General features: G+C 33.0%; 1 protein-coding gene across 1 annotated transcript in view; it reads left to right on the top strand.

Moving 5' to 3' along the window:
* Positions 1 to 12,096, top strand: part of LOC106463573 (zwei Ig domain protein zig-8-like) — a 108,501-nt gene extending 96,405 nt beyond the window's left edge. Inside the window, exons 4-5 of the mRNA XM_022391107.1 lie at positions 7,215 to 7,511; positions 10,075 to 12,096. Of these exons, the coding sequence (XP_022246815.1) occupies positions 7,215 to 7,511; positions 10,075 to 10,199 (422 nt within the window). The 3' untranslated portion in view covers positions 10,200 to 12,096. The remainder of the gene's footprint in view (positions 1 to 7,214; positions 7,512 to 10,074) is intronic.
* Positions 12,097 to 22,103: the final 10,007 nt, after the last annotated feature.

Consider the following 22,103-nt stretch of genomic DNA (forward strand, 5'->3'; position numbering starts at 1 on the left):
CAGTGAGACTCCACGAACACACAGGTCAATGCAAAAGCCGTCCCCTGTCCAAGTCAACAGTATCCAACATAATAAAGATAGATATCCATTTGAAAAAGTGACTCAGGCTGCTTCCACGACATATCTGTTCAACCATCACATACCTTAAACAGCGGAAGAATGAAGCGGGCATTCATACTTTTCCATACAAAGACATACTAGTTACGTTAGCTATAGATGTCTGTACAATTGGATTGTTGAAATGGGCACTGAAAAGCCATTGTCCTCGAACAATAGATGGAAAGCATGCAATGTACTTTGGATTTGATAGTCATTGGACTTAATAGGGATATTTTCATGACTCACGATTGTTAGACATAGCATGAAAGGAAGTGGACAGTGGTGATGACCCAAAATTGTTTTATAATAACATACTCAGCCCTCTGTATATGTATATTCTATATATGTATATCCATCTGTTAGTTTACCATAAGGGCTAATGTGTACGATTAACTGATCTTTTTTTTTCTGTTTTGTAAATACAGCGAAAAGTCTTTCGGAGAGTACCTGGAATATTTGTGTTTCTATTAAATTACTACTTAATGCTATAACAATGCAATGCAGGTACTTTAAGGAACGCCAACGGAAAATAATTTATTCTAAGCATTTGTTTAACGATATTATCAATACTATGATAAAAGTTATCATTAAACTTGTCTGATTTAAGCTACTGACAAATTGGAAAGTATTCTTAACAAAATATTTCTTCAGGACACTGTCTTTCAAAAAACAGAATGCAACATCTTGCTAATGTTGGATTATATGCGCTTACATTAGAAACAATTGGTCTAATTGGTTATCCTAGTTTGTGAACTTTAGGGAGTCTATATAAAACAAGATTAAAATTTTGCTGATGTTTGATTATAGGTGCTTCCATTATAAGCAATTGGTCTAATTGGTTATCCTAGCTTGTGAACCATAGGGAGTCTATACAAAACAGGATGTAAAGTTTTGCTAATGTTTGATTATAGGTGCTTCCATTATAAACAATTGGTCTAATTGGTTATCCTAGCTTGTGAACCATAGGGAGTCTATATAAAACAGGATGTAAAGTTTTGCTAATGTTTGATTATAGGTGCTTCCATTATAAACAATTGGTCTAATTGGTTATCCTAGCTTGTGAACCTGTTTGTTGTTTGAAGTTAAGCATAAAGCTACACAATGGGCTATCTGTGCTCTGCCCACCACGAGTATCGAAACCCGGTTTCTAGCGTTGTAAGTCCGCAGACATACCACTGTGCCACTGGGGGCACTTGTGAACCTTAGGGAGTCTATATAAAACATGATGTAACATCTTGCTAATGTTTGATTATATGTGCTTACATTAGAAACAATTGGTCTAATTGGTTATCCTAGTTTGTGAACTTTAGGGAGTCCGTATGAAACTTTACCCTGTTGGTTCATTTATTCCGTTAAGACGCCCCTTCTTCTTTAACTTTAAAAGGTATGTCGTAAGCTGGGTTTCTCTGGTTGCTATGTGCTCACTTCTAGTTTCTAAAGACTTATTCGTATTACTTAGAGTAGATTCCACATCGTTCATGTAGTTTACATTTATTTAGTTTAATGATTACAATGTTTTTACAACTGTTTAAAGCTTTAAAAGCGTGGGCTCTGTTCTTACTTAAATTACTATTTTTTCTGGGTCTAAAGTGCTGTAACATACCAAAGGCACAATCAGTGATTTAAGTTTTAATCCCTTCAAATGTTACGTATCAGTTTTATATAATGATAAGAAAAGGGTCTTTTCAGAGGGTCATAATTTCCTATTATTCCTAAGAAAGTTACTGACGAGCATTATTCTCTAAATTTTGAAAATTTCATAAAACAGTTATTTAGGTGTCAAGTTTGGGAAAACTAATAAATTATGAACATCATTATCTGACTTTTCCAAGAACGTGTATAAAGTCTTTGTTTTGAAGGTCATTGTGCTTACATACTAGTTTAAATATAATCCCAGTTCAAGCTTTATTATTACAGTTGATGGCTTTAACTTTCAAATATCTTAATTATAGGAAGCTAACCCTACTATGCAGTTGCTCTAAAACTTCTTCAAACTGTTTCTTTAGAGTTTTGATTTTACATGCTTTGTCTTTAATTTACAAGTTCAGAATTTTATAATGAGATTGTTTGTGTTATTTAGAAAAACACCATTTGTTATCGGTATCCTTAAATTGAAGGAATTTGTGGATATGATTTTCATTTTAATAAGTTGGTAGTAACTTCTCATGCAACAAATTTTTGTGTAATTTGAAATGGACGCTTTATAATTTTCTAAAAATCTGTAAAGTGTTCCTGCCATTTCTGTCGAAAATAACATCGGTAGGTTTTAGCAATTAAGAAACCTCGAAGCCTACAAAAGTTTCAAAATAGTTATTACGACTTGAAATATTGGACGAGTTTGTGTGGAAAAGAATGTGAGGAGACGTGGCTAGTTAGAGGACAAGGTGACCGCGGTAATTTCAAACATGTGTCTGTTGGGAATAAAATATAAAAACATATACATAAAACAATATATAAACACTGCTAATACATACAAAATAAGAAAAACCCTATAAAAATTAAACCCACAAGTAAAGAACACCAAAAAAAGCAAATATTTACAATAGTATGACAAAGATACAGAACTAACCACTACATAAAACGCTAGAAACCGGGTTTCGATACCCGTAGTGGGCAGAGCAAAGATAGCCCATTGTGTAGCTTTGTGCTTAACTTCAAACAACAACATGTATTAAGCCTACCGCAATAGAGAAACAGAGTATATATATTTATTTACCACAAGAGAAAGAATAAAACACAAACAAAATATATATAGACTTATTGTAACAACTATATGAGATAATTCTTTCTTATATTCATGTTTAAAGAAGCTAATGAGGAAATGATCCTTAAGAAAAAAAATTGCTTTCATTATTTTATACTTAAAGATGTTCTCTGTTAATACTTTAAACACTATGTAATATGACTGTTAAATGTAGATTGCTGAAAACTAATTAGTGGAATAACCCACCTTAAAACTGAAAAATTAAATATTCCATTTGGTATTATATTAAATGTTCCAAAGAAAAACTGTTAATTTAGTCATACATTACTTAGACACTATGTTGTACACAGTTAAGAAGAAAAATAAGGAAATTATCAAACATTTGTACGTTCAAGTTCAGTTATAATGTGTCTTTAAAACAAAGTCTGGGTTAAAAAGCGCACTTCAACTTTAAAGACAAATTACATCCACTACCACTAAATACCTCACTAGTGGTATATGAGTTCACGTGCCTGAGGTGCAACTAAGGATATATTGGCCACTATATAAGCCACTAGTAGGCTTTGCAATCGGATAAAAGAACACTTCAGCTCTAAAATCTACAACGCCAGTAGTGTTACCAACCACTGTATAAAACCTACAACACCAGTAATATTACCAACAACTGTATAAAACCTACAACACCAGTAGTGTTACCAACCGCTGTCTAAAATCTATGACACCAGTAGTATTACCAACCGCTGTCTAAAATCTACGACACCAGTAGTATTACCAACCACTGTCTAAAACCTACGACACCAGTAGTATTACCAACCACTGTCTAAAACCTACGACACCAGTAGTATTACCAACCGCTGTCTAAAACCTACGACACCAGTAGTGTTACCAACCGCTGTCTAAAACCTACGCCACCAGTAGTGTTACCAACCGCTGTCTAAAACCTACGCCACCAGTAGTGTTACCAACCGCTGTCTAAAACCTACGCCACCAGTAGTGTTACCAACCGCTGTCTAAAACCTACGCCACCAGTAGTGTTACCAACCGCTGTCTAAAACCTACGCCACCAGTAGTGTTACAAACCGCTGTCTAAAACCTACGCCACCAGTAGTGTTACAAACCACTGTCTAAAACCTACGAAACCAGTAGTGTTACCAACCACTGTCTAGAACCTACGTCACCAGTAGTGTTACTAACCACTGTCTAGAACCTACGCCACCAGTAGTGTTACTAACCACTGTCTAGAACCTACAACACCAGTAGTGTTACTAACCACTGCCTAAAACCTACGCCATCAGTAGTATTACCAACCACTTTCTAAAATCTACGACACCAGTAGTATTACAAACCACTGTCTAAAACCTACAACACCAGTAGTGTTACTAACCACTGCCTAAAACCTACGCCACCAGTAGTATTACCAACCACTGTCTATAGCCTACGCCACCAGTAGTGTTACCAACCGCTGTCTGAACGAATGTGATGTTATGCCTACCTCGAGATTTGTCATTTTCTATTCCCGGGAAGAATTATACCATAGACTGAGAAAATGAGCGTCGATCGTGGATTATGTCCATAATAGACAAGTGGAAGGACAGTGAAGATAAATTTGGAAATTTGAGTCTTCTTATTAGGAAAGTAAATAATTTATATTTTTATAACAGACCAACAACTTCAGTATAATTTAATATCATGACAAAAAATAATATTACCCGAGGGGGTAATGGCTAGAAGATAATGGATAATAACGTAACATAATGTATACAAATTAGTCTTGTAAACTTGTGTTTGAAAACGTATGCTAACTACCACAATTTTTGTTTCTAAATGTTTCAACTTTACATTATAATACAAATATAGTACAATGTACAAAACAAGAGTAATGTTTCACTTCATAATACGATATTCTAGGATTTTAAAAGTTTTATTTCAGTGAGCTTCTGGAACCTACAAGAAAATGGTTTATGATATTATTGCAAATATTCCACACGGCTTTAAAATTCACCTTAGTGATAAATTTCATTGTTTCTTCTTATTCTATTTATTGTGATTGAAATTCAGTGCAGAGTTTATAATAAGAATGTAGAGGTCCAAAAACTTGATATAATATACTTAGTCATTCATTAACTTATTGTACAGATTTTAAACAAATATTACTTTAAACAGTTACCATAATTCAGATTGCTCGAATTTGCCATAGCTTAAACTTAAGCTTAATAATCACAGAAAGTAACAAGATAATTGTTTAGTTTAGCATTTTTTATTCTACTGGAAATATATAAAGCTTTAACATTCTTCAGTTTCGAAGGTGTTCAGCATCAACTCCGTGTTTTCGTTTCTATAAACATACCGAGCTCTAATACCCTAGGGCGCTTTCCCCTAATGTCCTTCAGATGTGCCACCGATCCTTATAAACCTCATGATGTTAGAGCGCTTGGTGGCGTGCACTTCTTGCTACATTCCTTTCCAGACTTCTGGAAATATTTTTTTTTCTGTAAATCGAAAACAAGTTTAATAAAAAATGTCGAAAGCCATTTTTGTTCAAAAGAAAAATGTATTCAAGTCCTTATGTAGAAAAAAAAACTAAACACATTTGTTATTCTAAAACTACGTATGTCTACTGAAATGTTCCTGAATGCTAGGCTTCCAACGTAAAAACTTGCCTATAGGAATTCTGAAGCACTTACTTACTCAACCGACTGATTGTGAATATGTTTATTATATAAATTTATATATTGATAATATTGATAATTTAAAAAAAAACTGCTCATTGATTTTGAGTTTAAAATAAACTTATGTGATTAGATGTTTAAGCATGATATAGATATGTATATATATTCAATCAGTGAGGCCTATTTAATAATATTTTACATATAGTATATAATGTTTGACAATTCATGCACATAAGTGAATTCAGGACTATTTCTTCTTCTTTTTCTGAGATAAGAAATGAGAAAACGATCACTTTAAAAAAACAAAGAAACTCGCATTTAACCTGATGTTTAATGATTAGACTTGAAACTAAGTAAACAGTATAAAAAACTGTAAGAAATAAATCGTACAGCCCTTGAAATATTTTTACTATAACAACACATTACATCAAATTTTATGCATAGAAATGGTGTTTGTTACTTTTGAACATTTTGGTTTGTTATTTTCGAAATTACTTTAGCTACAAAATAAATATGGTCTTGATTTATAAATCTAATCTGGCCTTGAAAGTACAGGTATGGCCAGGTGGTTAGAACACTTGACTCGCACGCTGAGGATCGTGGGTTCGAATACCCCTCCCACCAAACATACTAACCCTTTCTGCCGTGGGGGCGTTATAATGTGACGGTCAATCCCACTATTCGTTGATAAAGGAGTAGCCCCAGGGTTGGCTGTGAGTGACGATGACTCGCTGCATTATCTTTAGTCTTTCACTTCTAAATTAGGGACGCCTAGCGAAGATAGCCCTCGTGTAACTTTGCGCGAAATTAAAAACAAACAAACTGTTGAAGGTGCAAATTATTCATAACATTTAATAATATTTATACAGTAACCGGTTTCAGGTAATATTTACGGTGTTACATACATTTAAACCTGTTTGAGGTTGTCCTGCTCAACCAATGAAAAGCACACCTTAGATGTGTTAAAGGTATACCACTATATGCATACAGGTATCTGAGCTAGTTATCCAGTAAGATATTGAAGTAACACTGGGAGTAAAAATGGCTAAAAAGGGTATAGGTACAAAAACTTTATTTTCATGTATAGTAACAAAAGTTGGTCATTCCCATCTATTAATGAGATCACGGCAGTACACGTGGTAGTATAACTACACAATTACCGAATTCAGGGAACAAACAAACAATATACATTGCGACACAATCGAAAAAAGTCTTAGTGATGAAACAACAAGCTCTTAAGCCACCTCGAGAGTGTGAATAATAGTAATAATTTATGAACTGAAATGAAGTCGGTTAAAAGCTAATTCACTGTAACACATAAAATCATGCATTGTTTTTCTAGTGTTAGCAAAGTTATTGTGCCACATTCGTTCTTTAACTATAACTTATAATATTTAAAACCTTACGGCGTTTCTGTAAACAGTATATTTTTTGCATTGTTTGCAAGCACACATACAAGAATTAATATAAGGTTTAAACTAAATAAATTGTTTTACGTTACTATTCTTGTGAAACTTATATAACATTAAATAAGAATCTACACCTATATTTATATTTCCTGTATTGTTCTTGTTGTACTCATTAACTAATTGAATTTGTTGTGGCACAAGCTTCTATTGTTATACGCATAAACTAATTGAATTTGTAGTGGCAGAAGCTTCTATTGTTATACTCATAAACTAATTGAATTTGTAGTGGCAGAAGCTTCTATTGTTATACTCATAAACTAATTGAATTTGTAGTGGCAGAAGCTTCTATCAAGGGTGGCCCCAAAATCATAGTGGAGAGAGGAAGTTCAATTGAATTGACTTGCGTGATTAGCAACAGCCCTGAACCCCCTATCTTCGTCTTCTGGTACCATGATAATCGAATGATCAACTACGATTCAAAACGTGGAGATATTTCTGTTCAAAAAGCAGCGGCCAAAACAATTATAAGTAAATTGTATATCAAAGATATTGGAGAAGCAGAAAGTGGAAATTATACCTGCGGCCCTTCAAATGCTGGACCCACAAGTGTTTCTGTTGTCATATCAAATGGTAAGTCAAAATTCATCACATAATTCTTAAGTTAATTGTGCTCTTGTATGAGTATGGCTTTTGTGTTTTCCTTAATTATTTCCATTACTGTACATTTCTATAAAATATTAAACGAATCGGTTTTCAATGCATTATATTTTATTACTGAGTTATGAAATTCTTTGGTAATTTTAAGTCGAAATGTGGGGAATAATCTAACAAGACCAGAAATGAAAGTTGTTAGATATCATACTTCTTTCTTTTTTTTTTACTTCGCCAATATTATCATAAATAATAAAAGACTAAATAACAAAAGTTGTGATCTGGGTATGTATCACTCCCAGTTATTAGCTTCATTTCTTTAACAGTGAGGATTTATTTTGCAGACGTTTTGTAAAAATGGAAAATATTTCTTTCTCTTTCTGGTTTCTATCGTATTTCGTGAATTTCTAGAGAATAATGCAATTGTTGTTAAGTGCAAAGCTACACAATGTGCTATCTGAGCTTTGCCCACCTCGGTATCGAAACTCCATTTTTAATGTTATAAAACCTTAAATTTACCACTAAATCCTCGGAGGCTCAAGAAAATAAACAGTGAGAAAAGTACTTGTTTTAATAATTAGTTTACAAGATATTTAGAGAATATAAGGTAAAGTTAAATACATTATAATATTCAAATATCTATAAAGTCATTTTTAATCATCGCTTTCGTTATTCGTAACCCATATCTTGCAGGGTAGATAAGTATTTTTTTCCTAAAAAACAATACACATTAGAGGTTAAGTACGATATCTTAAAACAATTTTGGGCCTCGCCACATCATTACAGTTCATGTTGCCACGTCTGGTTATTCTCTATCTAACGATCGTGTATTTTGATAATAGTCCTACATTATAGTTTCCACTGGAAAATGCTCCGTCGTAAGGATGTCATTTCCAGTGCTCACCAACCCTCACTGCTGCTTTTCCATAATCCATCCCAGGGAACAGTATGCAACATTATCAATAAAGATCTGGAAAAGCGACGCAATGCACGTGTACACAAGCTACTTCCACGACATATCTATTCGAATTTCGTATACCTAAAACAGCTAGTGTATGAATCGGGTATTTATGATATTCCATACGAAGACATACTGTTCAAGTCACCAGACGCAATGCCTATGTATTTCTGAGCAATTGGAATGTTGAGATGGAAGGCTTTCGTCACGGATCTCTGTGTTGTTGATTCTCACCTGTACTTTGTTTACTACTTGTTGCAGTTTTCATTCCGGAAGTTCCTTGTGCCCCAAATTTATTCGCATCATTATATTATAATGACATTAATTTCAAGGGACATCCTTGTCTTGAAAATTCTAAATCCCCATTCGGAGCTTATCTCTCTGACCTGAGTGTATGAATATTTGGCGTCGGAAAGAGCTCTTACATACCTTTCCCAAAAGCGATATATTTTCGATGGCATCATACTGACAATGTAACATACAATTCGTTCTAATGTGACTTTATATTGACTGTGCTTCTTGTTCGTTAATACATGTTGTGAATGGAACCTACCGATTTGCATATTTATGGTCGTTTTAGTACAACTTATATAGTTTGTTCGTGTATCTCACCTAAAAGAACACACAGGATATATTATTAATATGTTCAAAAACTATTCAACTATCTGTATCGCTATGGCCTAATGAAGAAGAAAAAAGACAGTATTTTTTATCTTGAGGACTAGTGCGAGATGTTAAGAAACCTGCATCGTCAGAGTGATACAGATATTGCGAAATAATTGTTTACAAAATATTGCTAGAAGTGATTTTCTAGAAAATCCTGAAAAACCTAAAAATCCTAAGTGGATAACTTTGAAAGGCAAATGATCCAAAAAAGAATATCTAAAAAATCCAAAACTAAGTTTCCACAAACGAACAAGTTTTCAGAAAAAAGAGTATGATTTATTTGTTGTTAAGCACAAAACTACACACTGGGTTATCTGTGCTCTGCCCATCGCGGTTATCAAAACCCGCTTTTTAGCGTTATAAACTCTGAGACTTTCTGCTGATCCACCGGGGGGCGAGATGGGGGAGAGAAGAGTATGATGGCATATAAATTGCTTTAAAATGTATTTGAAAAAAAAAGTCCACAATTTTCCAAACGTATTATCAATCTTCGATATGGCTTATGGTAAAATATGAAATACAAGTTGTTTGGTAAGCATAAATAACGTCCTATACATTTTAAAAACTTCTATGTATTTGTGTTTTTGTTTAGCTTATGTTGAATTATTTTCTTTAAGATCGGATGTTTATATGACCCTAATTGTCTTAAAATTTGCTCTTAGTACATGCAAAACATCACGGCTGAAAAAAAAAAATCAATAATGATGAGGTTACCCAACTGATTAATCACTGCATTCTGATGATTATAAGGTTCTGTTTTCTTGTGAATTTCTCTGCAACATTTCATACGCTTAGTTAGTCAGTTTTATGAACCTACTTACATTATTTCTTAAATTATCTTTTAGTTTTGATCTTTACAGTTAGCTTACTTTTATCAGAAGTTATAGGTAATGAATATGTTGTTTTTTTTCTTTCCAGGAGAAAAACCAGCGGCTATGCAACATGATGGGAATAGTTCACCGTTGAATGGAGTTCAAACAAGAACATCATTATTGTGGCATTTTCTTTTGTTTCTTTCTCTGATAAACTACGTGACCAGATGATTATGAAAAATACCACATGTTATCGTATACTGCTCAACTAACCTAAAACCAACAACTTGCGATTATTTGGTAGATTTATAAAGTCTCAAGCTTTCTCTAACTGAACTCAGGTGTGTTCCACACGTTCTCTCATTTGATACTGCATCCGAAAATTGTGGAAGTTTGTGACATTATTGAATAAATACAAAGACGCCTTTCATCCAAATAAAGTGGCGTCGTTTACTTTATAAAAACAAATTCTTCTTAAGCAGTATAATGATTTGAATATTAAACATCTCCCCAGTGCATTGAGCTGTAAAACATACATCTTAATATAAAAATACATTTACACATGTGTTTACAAATACTGCTCTCTATATAAATGTGTTTTTCTGTAGAATGCATGTATGAGAACCGTCTTTTGAGAGATAAATGTGTGGTATATAAAGGGTTTACTCTTCATTTTTACAGTTTCAATGAATTTTGAATTACTCCCTTTTTAGCATAAACGTTAAACCTTAAATATGTAAAGGAAAGTCTATGATCATCAAACAAAAATCTTGTAAAGATGACTTAAAATAAGTTTTCATATACGTGAAAAGATTTAATGCACAATAAAGCACAGAATGTTAAGTTAATGAAAGTTGTTATATGTGTACATATTATGGATGTAAAAATTTCTGGGAACTTTGTGTATACTTTGGTTTGTGGAATATCATATCTTCAGCTATAAGAAGTACAATAAAACAAATACCGCTATAAAGATTTTTTCTTTCTTGCCTTGTGTTGCTTCACAATATTTTCCCATGGCACAGTAAAACAGGTGCTGCTGTAACGTTTTTTTTCATTCCTACCTTGTGTTGTTTCACAATATTTTCCCATGCTTTATTCATTTGCCTACGTTAGATATATATCTCTCTCTGTAGCTCTTACTGTCTAGGAGTTCCGTCATTGATCTGCTAAGAAAATAGAAGCATACTGTAATGTCATACTCGGTGTTCATCGAGGTCTTTTTCCCTAGCTTATAAAACCCGTTTACTGGACAAAAATAAGATGAAACCATTCTGTTATATTATAAGCTTTTGTCGATGAAAATATTGACTGTAGGGAATAACATATATATATATATATATATATAGATAATGTGACCTAACTTGCACGAAAATTCGAACAACTCGATTATATGATAAAATTTGTTGTATCATAGTTTTCACGTCGATCTGTAAATGTTGTTGGAATTATTTTGGTGTACTTTGTTTCGCTAATGTTAGTTACATCTGTTATATTTATATTTTTTCTGCTCTTTATGAATTAAAGAAAACGCTTATTTGACATAGACATTGTGAAGGAAATGTAAACCGTCTGTTGTTAGTAAATCCTAGGTACTTGAAAGTAGGCCATACAAGTAACAATGGATTGGAATTTCTTTAGACTGAAATTTTATATTGTGTCCAAACGTTCTATAATACATTCAAATACAAAATGCTCAAGCGTATGGAATTAAGATTTATATCAGGAGGTTAATTTGAAATGTAAATATTCCAGAGAAGCCTTAAATATTTTATAGCAGAAAGAACATGGTAAAAGGTTGATAAATATGATACTATCCTTGGCAATTGTAGTAAATTTTGCTGTAATAACTGAAACATGCTCTCGTAGTTTTTTCTGGATATAAATTAATTATAACTTAAATATTGGTATAGGAAAGTGTGGAATCCTATACGTTAATTTTTGTTATATATGCTCAACTTACGAAAGTATAATCTCAAGCAAAATCAAATATGGACAATATAATCTTTACTCAAAAATATTTTCAAGCCAGGAATTTAGTAGAAATAACTACACGACCAAAAAGCGTTTATATTATTTTTTCTTTCAGTAGCTTTTGATGTTTAGGCTTTATGCTACGTAATTACTTGTTGACAATGATATATTACAAAATAAGTAATGTATGCCTAGTGTTAGAATTTAAAACATTATATATATATATATATATAGATATATAACTTTCCTTTTTGCCAATTGTCAAATAGAACAGCTTTTTGTTATATTTCTTAATAGTATAAATATATACTATGTTGTTGTTGGGCTCAGGGTTCTTCTACAGTAGGTGTCTGTGAATTGTTAGCGATAAGTTCCACGATGAATAAACAGCATGCACTTCATTTGTTTTCGAAATAATATATATATTCAGAACAAGTTAACGTATGTACAATAAATTCTTCAACACTATAGATATTATGGGCATATCTATATATCCACTTATGCCTATTCAATTACTTTAGAATTTCAGTTGACAAGCCGGGCTATATTCTCTATTTTTATCGCACTAGTATTCTCTGTGATTGACTTACAATTGTGGAGCGAGTTACCGTAATCGTTTGATCTTCTTTCTTCTGAAGATCTTCTGTTCCTTTTGTCAAACTACACTCAGGCTCATGCAATTACTTTAGAACCACGCTTTGACGGAATAAAATTATTTTATTATCTTCTTTTCTACTAATACGATGAAAGGAAGTACTCTGTCGTAATTAAAAGTAAACAGAGTAAAATTTAATGAAAGTATAACGTTTCACCAGGTTAACCTGGCATCATCAGGTACGTCAACAACAACGAATGAATTGAAACTACAAATATATATAATACAGCCCAAGGGTACATTGAACTTTGATTGGGTAGATTTAACATACCTTACTGTCAGTCACAAATATTATGTTGATGACATGATTTATTTGTGTTTCATTGCTTTCAGCGGTTCAGAGAAGATATTGTTTTATGGCTTCCATCTCTGTTCGTGTGCTGCTTTCTGAAATTTTAAATGATCCACCAACCTTACTCAGAATATTGCTTATTCAAGAGATAAGGTTTGTCAAATCAACTCTTTTCCTACTTGCGGTGTAGGAACCTTCCATCTGTGGCTATGATGACATGGTCTTTAAACAGATGGTGACAGGCTTTTTCTACTGCATCCTCTTTTCAGTCTATGCTGATTTCCACTATTGCAGGGACACAATATGATTATTCCACATGGGAGCATTTGAGATCAGGTGATGACTGATTATATTGGTGGTGGCTATATAACTCCCGTCCATCCATGTCTGTCTTTTGAGGTGCTTTTTGACAACCCTCTGTATGATTGGTGTCTATGGGATCGTTGTGGAACAGGAATATCTCAATGGAAAAGGGTAGTGGCTCGATGATGGAATGTATGATCTTTAAACTCCAAGGCCTTAGTGGATAATTTTGCTTGTAAGCACTGTTGGTGCTCTTCAAACTGTTTAGGCTTGTGTGATGTAATAGGGCCTTGATGTGGTGGCTGAAGTACATCCTGTGACCAGTCTTAAGTAGGTCTTTTATATATTTTCAATTTAATATAGATGAATATGGCTGATGATGACAAAACCTTGTCGAAACGTTGTACATTTGCTGTTATGTTAAACTTATATTAAAGTTTTTCTTCATTACCCATTCAAGCCGTTTCCAGCCATTATTAGTCTCAAAGTGGGTTCCTCGTCATCGAAATTAAAATAGATGAATATCACTCAAATTGATTATTGGTCGTACATAATACAGGATGGATTGGATAAGACGTAGATACAGCATATACAGATGGCATTCAGTAGTGCCACAACTTTCAGTGGATTGGTGCCTTTAGTATCTCTGGTTATCAGTGAAGATAAATTGTCTGTTAACAATTATTCCCAGGTACTACAGATGGCAGTACACAAAGAGGATGGTGATGGTTTGTATGTTTTATCTTCATCAGCATAAATGTTATTGTATCTGACTGGGCTATCAAGGCTGGCTAGATCCATAGTAAAGATATCAAAGAGGACTGGTAACAGTGGAGTTTCTTGAGGCAGAGTGATCTTGATGATTAACCAGTCTCATTGCCAATTTTCATGCTTCATGCTTCATCTTCTGATAGATAGTGCAGTTATAACACATCTTAAATATTTTAACGCTGATGCTTATTTCAAGCATTTTTTCATCAGCAAGAATGGTCATCTGGTATCTACTTTAGGCATTTTCCAGGTCTAAAGCTTCTATCAAGGTGTTATGACCAAATTTAAAGCCATGTATTAACTGCGCTTTCAACAACATTGAAACATTGATCCAGGTTCCTTTTCCATCATAATGACCTCTCAATGACGAGAGGATCAGTAGTTCAATTTATTATGCAAGCCTTCTCGCTACAACTGTCCATGAAATCTTGCCAGTTGTGTTCTGTAGGATGATTATCATTCGAAGACCTTTGAAACAAGAGTAATCCTTCCAGGTTTTAGGTAAAGATTTGATAAAGATATCAGTCCTTATTTCGCGAATTCTATCTGTTGACCTGCTCTGTTGATAATCTGACATTAAATTCAACAAGTTTGCTTCTGTAAGCTTCTCAAAGGTGAACATTCTTATACCATCCAGACATGAAGCTTTATTACACGTATTTTGGATGTGTATTTTGTAACTCAGATAGGGATTGCTATAGCTTAAGTTTTTTGACGACTTTGTCTTGGTCTTCATCTATGAATGACTGACTTTAATAAGTTATTTGTTCTTTTGTTAGCATTAAGCTTGTGAAAACATCATCAGATCAAGTGCTTATGAGATTTGCTGTGTTACACAGTCCATTCCGTTTCTTGTATTGTGCTTTGGAAGTTGATCACCTGTAGAGAGCTCAGACTATATTCTATGCATGTCCTTACCTCTTTTTCCCGGGGTGGCTCATGTTTTATCCACATGAAATGAGCCCTGGCTTGATTTCATGTTTCCTTGGCTTTCTCGGTAGTGTAAGGGCAGATTAATATTTGGAATATGGGACCAAGGACAAACAGATCTTGAATCTGCCAGCTGTACCATATATTGTCACAACTGTTGGTTAGGTTGACAGATCATAAAATGGAGGAGACATTTTGCAACACACTGTTACTAGAGGGTTGAAAAACACAGAGATGCCTATTTTCTATTTGTAAGTATGGCTTGATCAGTACAAGGTTCTGCACTAGAGAGGCTTCTTGGCAGTGAGAATGTATCCTCAAACCCAATTATTACCGCCTCAAGAGTGGAGGCGATAACGAATCAGACCCCGAGTACGACCAACCCTACCCTAGCCTATCTTCTACATTTCATCCCCCATGTTTATTCTAAAATTTAGAATAACTGTTGCCGTAGTTTCCACTTACGTTCACTAATCCTTGGATTTCTTCCTTTTCAGTGTGTTACGGGTACAATCCGGGCATTATTATTCGGCGCCCTGGCCGCGGAAGTGTGTTTTCTCGGGGTACTCCCGTTACTCCCACAGCTAAATTATTCTGAGCATAGGATTTACAGATCCCCGCGCTGAAAAGGGCCGTTGAATTTATGACAGTTCTAGTCTGTTTCAGTTAATTCTAACTAATTAAGTTTCTTTCAACAATTATTTATATTGTCACCAGACATACAAGGGCCTCAAATTTTAAATTTTAAAATCGAATTTCTTTTAGCTTCATTATCTTTCAATTTTATTTTAATAAATCAAAATTTCAGATCTACATGGAACTGGTTTCTTTCGTCGTAGCCTTGGCAACCTCTTAACGACATCTTTCACCAACATCTTTAAGAAGAAACACACCTACTTCAAGAAGCAACGTAAGCTCTATCCGGCTTTCTCCTTAGATGACAGGCCATTTTAACAACAAAAATCAAGTCTCTTGCCAAAATCAAAAATATTTCATTATTAGCATTACCTCTCTCCACTCTCCACTTTCGGGGCGAAGAGAATCAACAGTTTCTGACCACTACAGGTTATCTTTCAGGCCCCAAATTCCTTGAAGCGTGAACGATTTTAAACCTAAATACCTGCCAAGGATTGGATTGGATCAGAAGTACTCAACAGCAAATTAATGTGCCTACAAATAATGTTACATTACAAAGTAGTACATACATGTGTGATCACATAAACACTGTTTCTCGTCAAACCTATCTAAATATAGGGATTCAAAATTTAAACAATGAAACTATTACTACTAGCTAAACCAACGTGGGCGTAAAGAGAAGATTTTTAGAATATGATTTCTGCTTCTTATTTTAAATAATATGGATGTACCAACAAGAATTTTCAAACATAAGTATTGCTTCTAGTGAAACCAATAAAAATATAACGCTTGGAAATAGTAAATACTATACTCTTTCTAGTAAGATCATTGTGAATAGAAAAATTAAGGTAGTTAAAACATGAACGTTATTGAATTCAAACTTTTGGGAATATAAAACTGAGAAGCTTATTGTTATTCAAGTTATTGTAAAATAAAGATAACAGACATGAAAAATAAGAACTTATTCTCATCAAACCAATATGAATATAAGAATAGAAGACTTAGAAAATAAACTATTTTGAGTGAAATCACTGAGGGCATGGAACTATAAGATTGAAAATATGACTAATTAATATCTGCTTACATTCAAGATATTTCATATCAAACAAACAGGAATATCAGATAGCGGACTTCAAACCTGAACAATACTTCTTGTGAAGACAACCTGATTAAACAGCAAGGAATTTTTCAATAAGAACTCTATATTTAATCAGATCTATATTGATATACAGCTTGGAAAACTCTATCATAAAACTTCAAAGGTAAATACAGTTACAATAAACTTCAAACATGAGCATTTATCTCTAATCAAACCAACATAGATGTTCTGTTCATTTTACTTAACAAATATTACTTTTTGCCGGTCAGTTACAACGTAATGTATAATACAACGATTTTGTATCATCACTGCGTTTGCGGAAAAGGTGTTAGTGTTAAACATTTCTGTTTCAAGAATTGTAATATCATATTCATTGAATAAAGGGGTTTATAACTCATTTATCAATTTATATGATTGTTTGGCCAAGAGAAAATATCTTTAGTAGTTCTGAATACAGTTACAATAAACTTCAAAGGTAAATACAGTTACAATAAACTTCAAACATGAGCATTTATCTCTAATCAAATCAACATAGATGTTCTGTTCATTTTACTTAACAAATATTACTTTTTGCCGGTCAGTTACAACGTAATGTATAATACAACGATTTTGTATCATCACTGCGTTTGCGGAAAAGGTGTTAGTGTTAAACATTTCTGTTTCAAGAATTGTAATATCATATTCATTGAATAAAGGGGTTTATAACTCATTTATCAATTTATATGATTGTTTGGCAAAGAGAAAATATCTTTAGTAGTTCTTTCGAAAGCATTTTTATATCAAAAATGGAGACCTAGGCAAATATGTGTGTTATTATTATAAACCTAATTACTCCAGCTAATCTGAGATCAGAATGGATGCCAAGTGTTGTTTCGTACCTTTTGTATATCCGGAGTGAGTGAAAGGCCTTTCTAGTTTAAACTGGTTTCATATATGAATCCCAAAAGGCACATTTGCGTGTAACTTAGTGTTATAGAAAACGTTTACTGCTAGATATTTATCATCTTAAAACAGTTAGTTTTTCTCTCTCAAATATGTTTGAATAACTTTATAAAACCTGTCTTTGTGCTTCTTCTAACTGAAAGACCTTGGGGAAACACCTAATATATTTCTACTGGTCTTCGAGTTTCTCAAGGCAGCATAGTAAATTCTTGATAATCTAGGAGGCTCTCTTGAGTGTTAATTCTACTTCCAAATGGAAATTTATGTTTCATTCTAACCCATTTCATAAAGTTATGGATTCATTCATTTGACCCCAAAATATTACACTTGTAACTTAAATTATTCGTTAAACTGGAATGTTCCATGCCAAATATTTCTTCTCACAAATTGTTAGAAGACAACTGGTAACATTTAGGTAGAGAAAGCTACCCATGGTCGTAAACAACACATTCTATCTATATATCTTATTTTCAGATTGTTTATAAGAGGCTCCGAAATACAGTTATAATAAATATAAGCTAATGTGATCGTAAGAGACGATTAAACATGAATTTGAATGTACTACTTGCCAAGTGATGGAGGTTAAATTCACTAGATTTGTAATGTAAAAGTTAAAGCATTTAGTGCGAGAACACTCAGACAAAAGGAATAACCGATCAATTGTGATAAAAATAGGAAATCCAAAGGAAATATAAAAAAAAATAATTGCCATGATTACAAAAAGAAGAGTCTGAAGAAAGTTAAAAAATAAAGGTTATGAGGTTGGTATAGAAGATAATAAGTATTAATCTGTTGTGTTTAAGATAAATTAGATTATCCTTTGACTAGCAGAAATAATTCAAATATTGCAAGTAAAACATAATTGTTTCTTAACTTTAGACTAAAATTATGTGTTATTATTTAGTATATTTTTCCAAACCACAGACTGTTTTGCAAAAGTCACCTTACCGTACTGACTAAAAGGACAGAAAACGTTATTGAAAATCCTAAAAAGAAGTAAGCAAAAATTAATAGTAATCTACCTAAATAGTACTGTCTTATATCTGTCCATGTAGTTACTACGTAGGATGTCGATGGATCTTCACCAAAATTGGTATGTATGTTCAATAGGTCCATGCGGGGGGTACATATAAATGTTCAGTTTTGCATTTTGCGTTTTACGGTTTTTATAGACGTTTTTTACTATTACTTCGCCTCCTGTAAATGGATCTTCACCAAATTTGGTATGGAGGTTTATTAGAGTTATGCGAAGATAAATGCAAACTTGCGGTTTCACATTTTGTGTTTTTCAGTTTTTACAATTACATGTAAGGGAAGAAACTTTTCGTGTCCTAAGATATCCTTTCACTAATCATAAATTTACATAACTTCCGTCCAGGGGACGAGCACTCCAGCTACTATTAACATAAACTTAGTAAAATTGTCTTCTCTCGATAAAACAAAAATGTTTGTTGCTCTAGAGAAAATACAAATTGCCGCCATTTTTCTAATGTGTTTTAACTCTTTTTCATTTATTTACATTTCAAATAGCCTCAAACTGAGTTAAATGATAATTTAGATTTAGAAGTTAAATAAATGCCGATACGTAACCGATTTATGATATTTGCCAACAAGATTGATACACAGTTTTCTTTTTTAATACAAATATATTTTAACATACAAACAATAACACAATTTACAATAACAGTTATTACAAATAATGATCTGTGTACAAAAGATTTACAAACTTACAAACAATATTGAATCTTCTTTCTGGTCTGGATCTTCCTTGATATCTTATCGAGGGTTCACGATGAGCGAATTAATTTCAAGTTGATGTAGATACAATTCACTTGACAGGGAGCTAGCTAGCACTATATTCTTCTTTTCTCACCGGGCACACGTCGAGTTATATAATGTTTTCGTAAAAATATTCATGTTCGATGTGAATCCACTGCAGTTAAATGGTTTGTGAGGTTCGAAATTTATAAACGTTCCTGTTCAAATATCTGAAATTCCCTGATTATTAAGCGTTAATCACAGTTATAGCTTCCGAGGTTTATAGTATACCAACTATAGCAAACCAATAATATATACTATCTTTTGGCGCGTTGCGTTGGTTATATTTATAGGTGTGAGGAGAGTTTCTAGAAATTTTAGCCTGCACAACAATACTGATGCTAACACTAGCGTTTACGTACACACATATATTGTTGATTCTTACACTCGAGAATCTTCTACAACTTTAGTGGATAAGCGGGAACTACGCAAAACATATTTAATAGTATAAGTTGTGTACATTTCTAAATATAAATTTAACTTAAACAAATATCGATATTAAAATAGATATGTAATAGTACGTCTGTTACATGCCAAATACCTGTAATTTAGTAATTTCTTAATCAAATGTTTTTCTATGGTTAGTTAAGAAGATAATCATTAGTAATTATAATAATTATTATAGACCAGTTCAGTCTTGCACATCTTGCCTACCACTGGCTAAATAGTAAACATTAAGACTTATTATGCTAAAACTCGAAGTTCGATCCCTGCAGCGACCACAGCAGAGCAGAAATAGCTAATGATATATTTCATGATATAAAACGAAGAAATTCTCTTACGCTTATATTTCACAAACCTCAATACAAAATTTAAAAGAAACTTTAATATCAAGTATATTTCTAAAGAAAACTTACATCTCTTTTAATTTTGCCAATAACTTTAATATTCAGCAATTAAAAAAAACTTAGGTTTTTAGAATAAGGTTTTGAAAAAGATATTTTTAATTGTGTAAAAGAAAAATTATTTTATAAATTTGTGTAAAGTTCGGGTAAAGTATAAATAGTAAAATAACTTGCCTATTGCACTCGATAAAGAAATACACAGACACATAAGAAATATGCACTATGAAAATAAAGATTATTAGTCCCCAAGTATTCCAAATAGACTGTTCGAATAGTTAACAATGTAAAAATAAAGGGTTTTCAGCTGCTGTATGTTTTTATTAAAAAGCTAATGCAGTGTTTTCAAATAAGTTCATGTTCTTTGTTTGAATAACTTCAAAAGCTGTGTGTATATTTAATCAAACTATACCAGAACTTTTTAAAACGAATGTACTTATGTTCTCAATGCTTTGAGTGATTTCTACTCTCCTTCTACCCTCAGTGGCACAGCGGTATGTTTGCGGATTTCCAACGTTAGAAACTGGGGTTCGATACCCGTGTTGGACAGAGCACAGATAGCCATTTGTGTAGCGCTGTGATTAATTACAAATAAACATTGTACTAGAAAATTTTAGGTTAAACAAATTCTGTAAAATATACGTTTTTTCGACCAGTGTTTCAGTTATAGCTTTTATGCTAAATCTTCATTCAAGGACATATAGCAAAATCCATCAGTGTAGTGATAAGAACTAGTTTTTATTTATATAAAGCCCTAAAAATATACTTGACTGTTTTCAATTCTAGATTTCAGAGAATGACATTATTACATTTATTAACACAAGAGAAAGTTGAAATCAATTTGCTTTCTGCATTAGATATGATATATTTTTTATTATTTGCGGATAATTTCTTTGATACATAAAAGGTGATATGTAAAACAAGCTTGTAAATAAGAAAAACAAACCCAAGTAGGTAAATAAAACTGGGTTTAGCAACATCGTATCAGCAAGTTAATATCTAGCCCCACTCGTTCTTTTTAGAAGTGTGAGATGTTGATAATAAATTGAATTTCATCAGTAATTTGAATATATGTTTTAACGAATATTTATCTAGATAATTATGTTAAATACATTTTTATGAATGAAAAATATAATTATAAATATCATACATTTTATATTTGTTTGTTTTTGAATTTCGCGCAAAACTACACGAGGGTTATCTGCGCTAGCCGTCCCTAATTTAGCAGTGTAAGACTAGAGGGAAGGCAACTAGTCATCACCACCCACCGCCAACTCTTGGGCTACTCTTTTACCAACGAATAGTGGGATTGAACGACACATTGTAACGCCCCCACGGCTGAAAGGTCGAGTACGTTTGGTGCGACCCTCTGATTGCGAGTCGAGCGCCTTAACCACCTGGCCCTGCCGGGCCGTACATTTTATGTTAAACTACCCTGTTTCAGAATTTATATTTGATGTTATGCCGATAAGAATAGATTATTTTGTCAAATGTACTATAAAAAACAACATAACATAACATTTTGGGACAACATAGGATCTATTGGTCCATCTCAGCTGTTCCATCCTCTAAACTAAACTAAAACTATTAATAAAAGATTTAAAAAAAATCTTAAAGCCAGCCCTTATTATTCATATACTAATGAAGCTTTCTCTTAAACTCATTTAAATTTACTGCCTCCACAACATCCGAAGGCAACTCATTCTAAAGTCCAACCACTCTGCTAGAAAAATAAAACTGTCTTAGCTGAAGATGACTCCTATCCTTCCAAAATTTATATTTGTGTCCCCTAGTCCTACTATTCTCACTGTTAAGTATGAAAAAGATGATGCATCAATACTATACACTCAATCAGATCCCCTAACTCTTCTTT

This window comes from Limulus polyphemus, unplaced genomic scaffold (assembly GCF_000517525.1).
Source record: "Limulus polyphemus unplaced genomic scaffold, Limulus_polyphemus-2.1.2 Scaffold1439, whole genome shotgun sequence".
Classification (NCBI taxonomy): domain Eukaryota; kingdom Metazoa; phylum Arthropoda; class Merostomata; order Xiphosura; family Limulidae; genus Limulus; species Limulus polyphemus.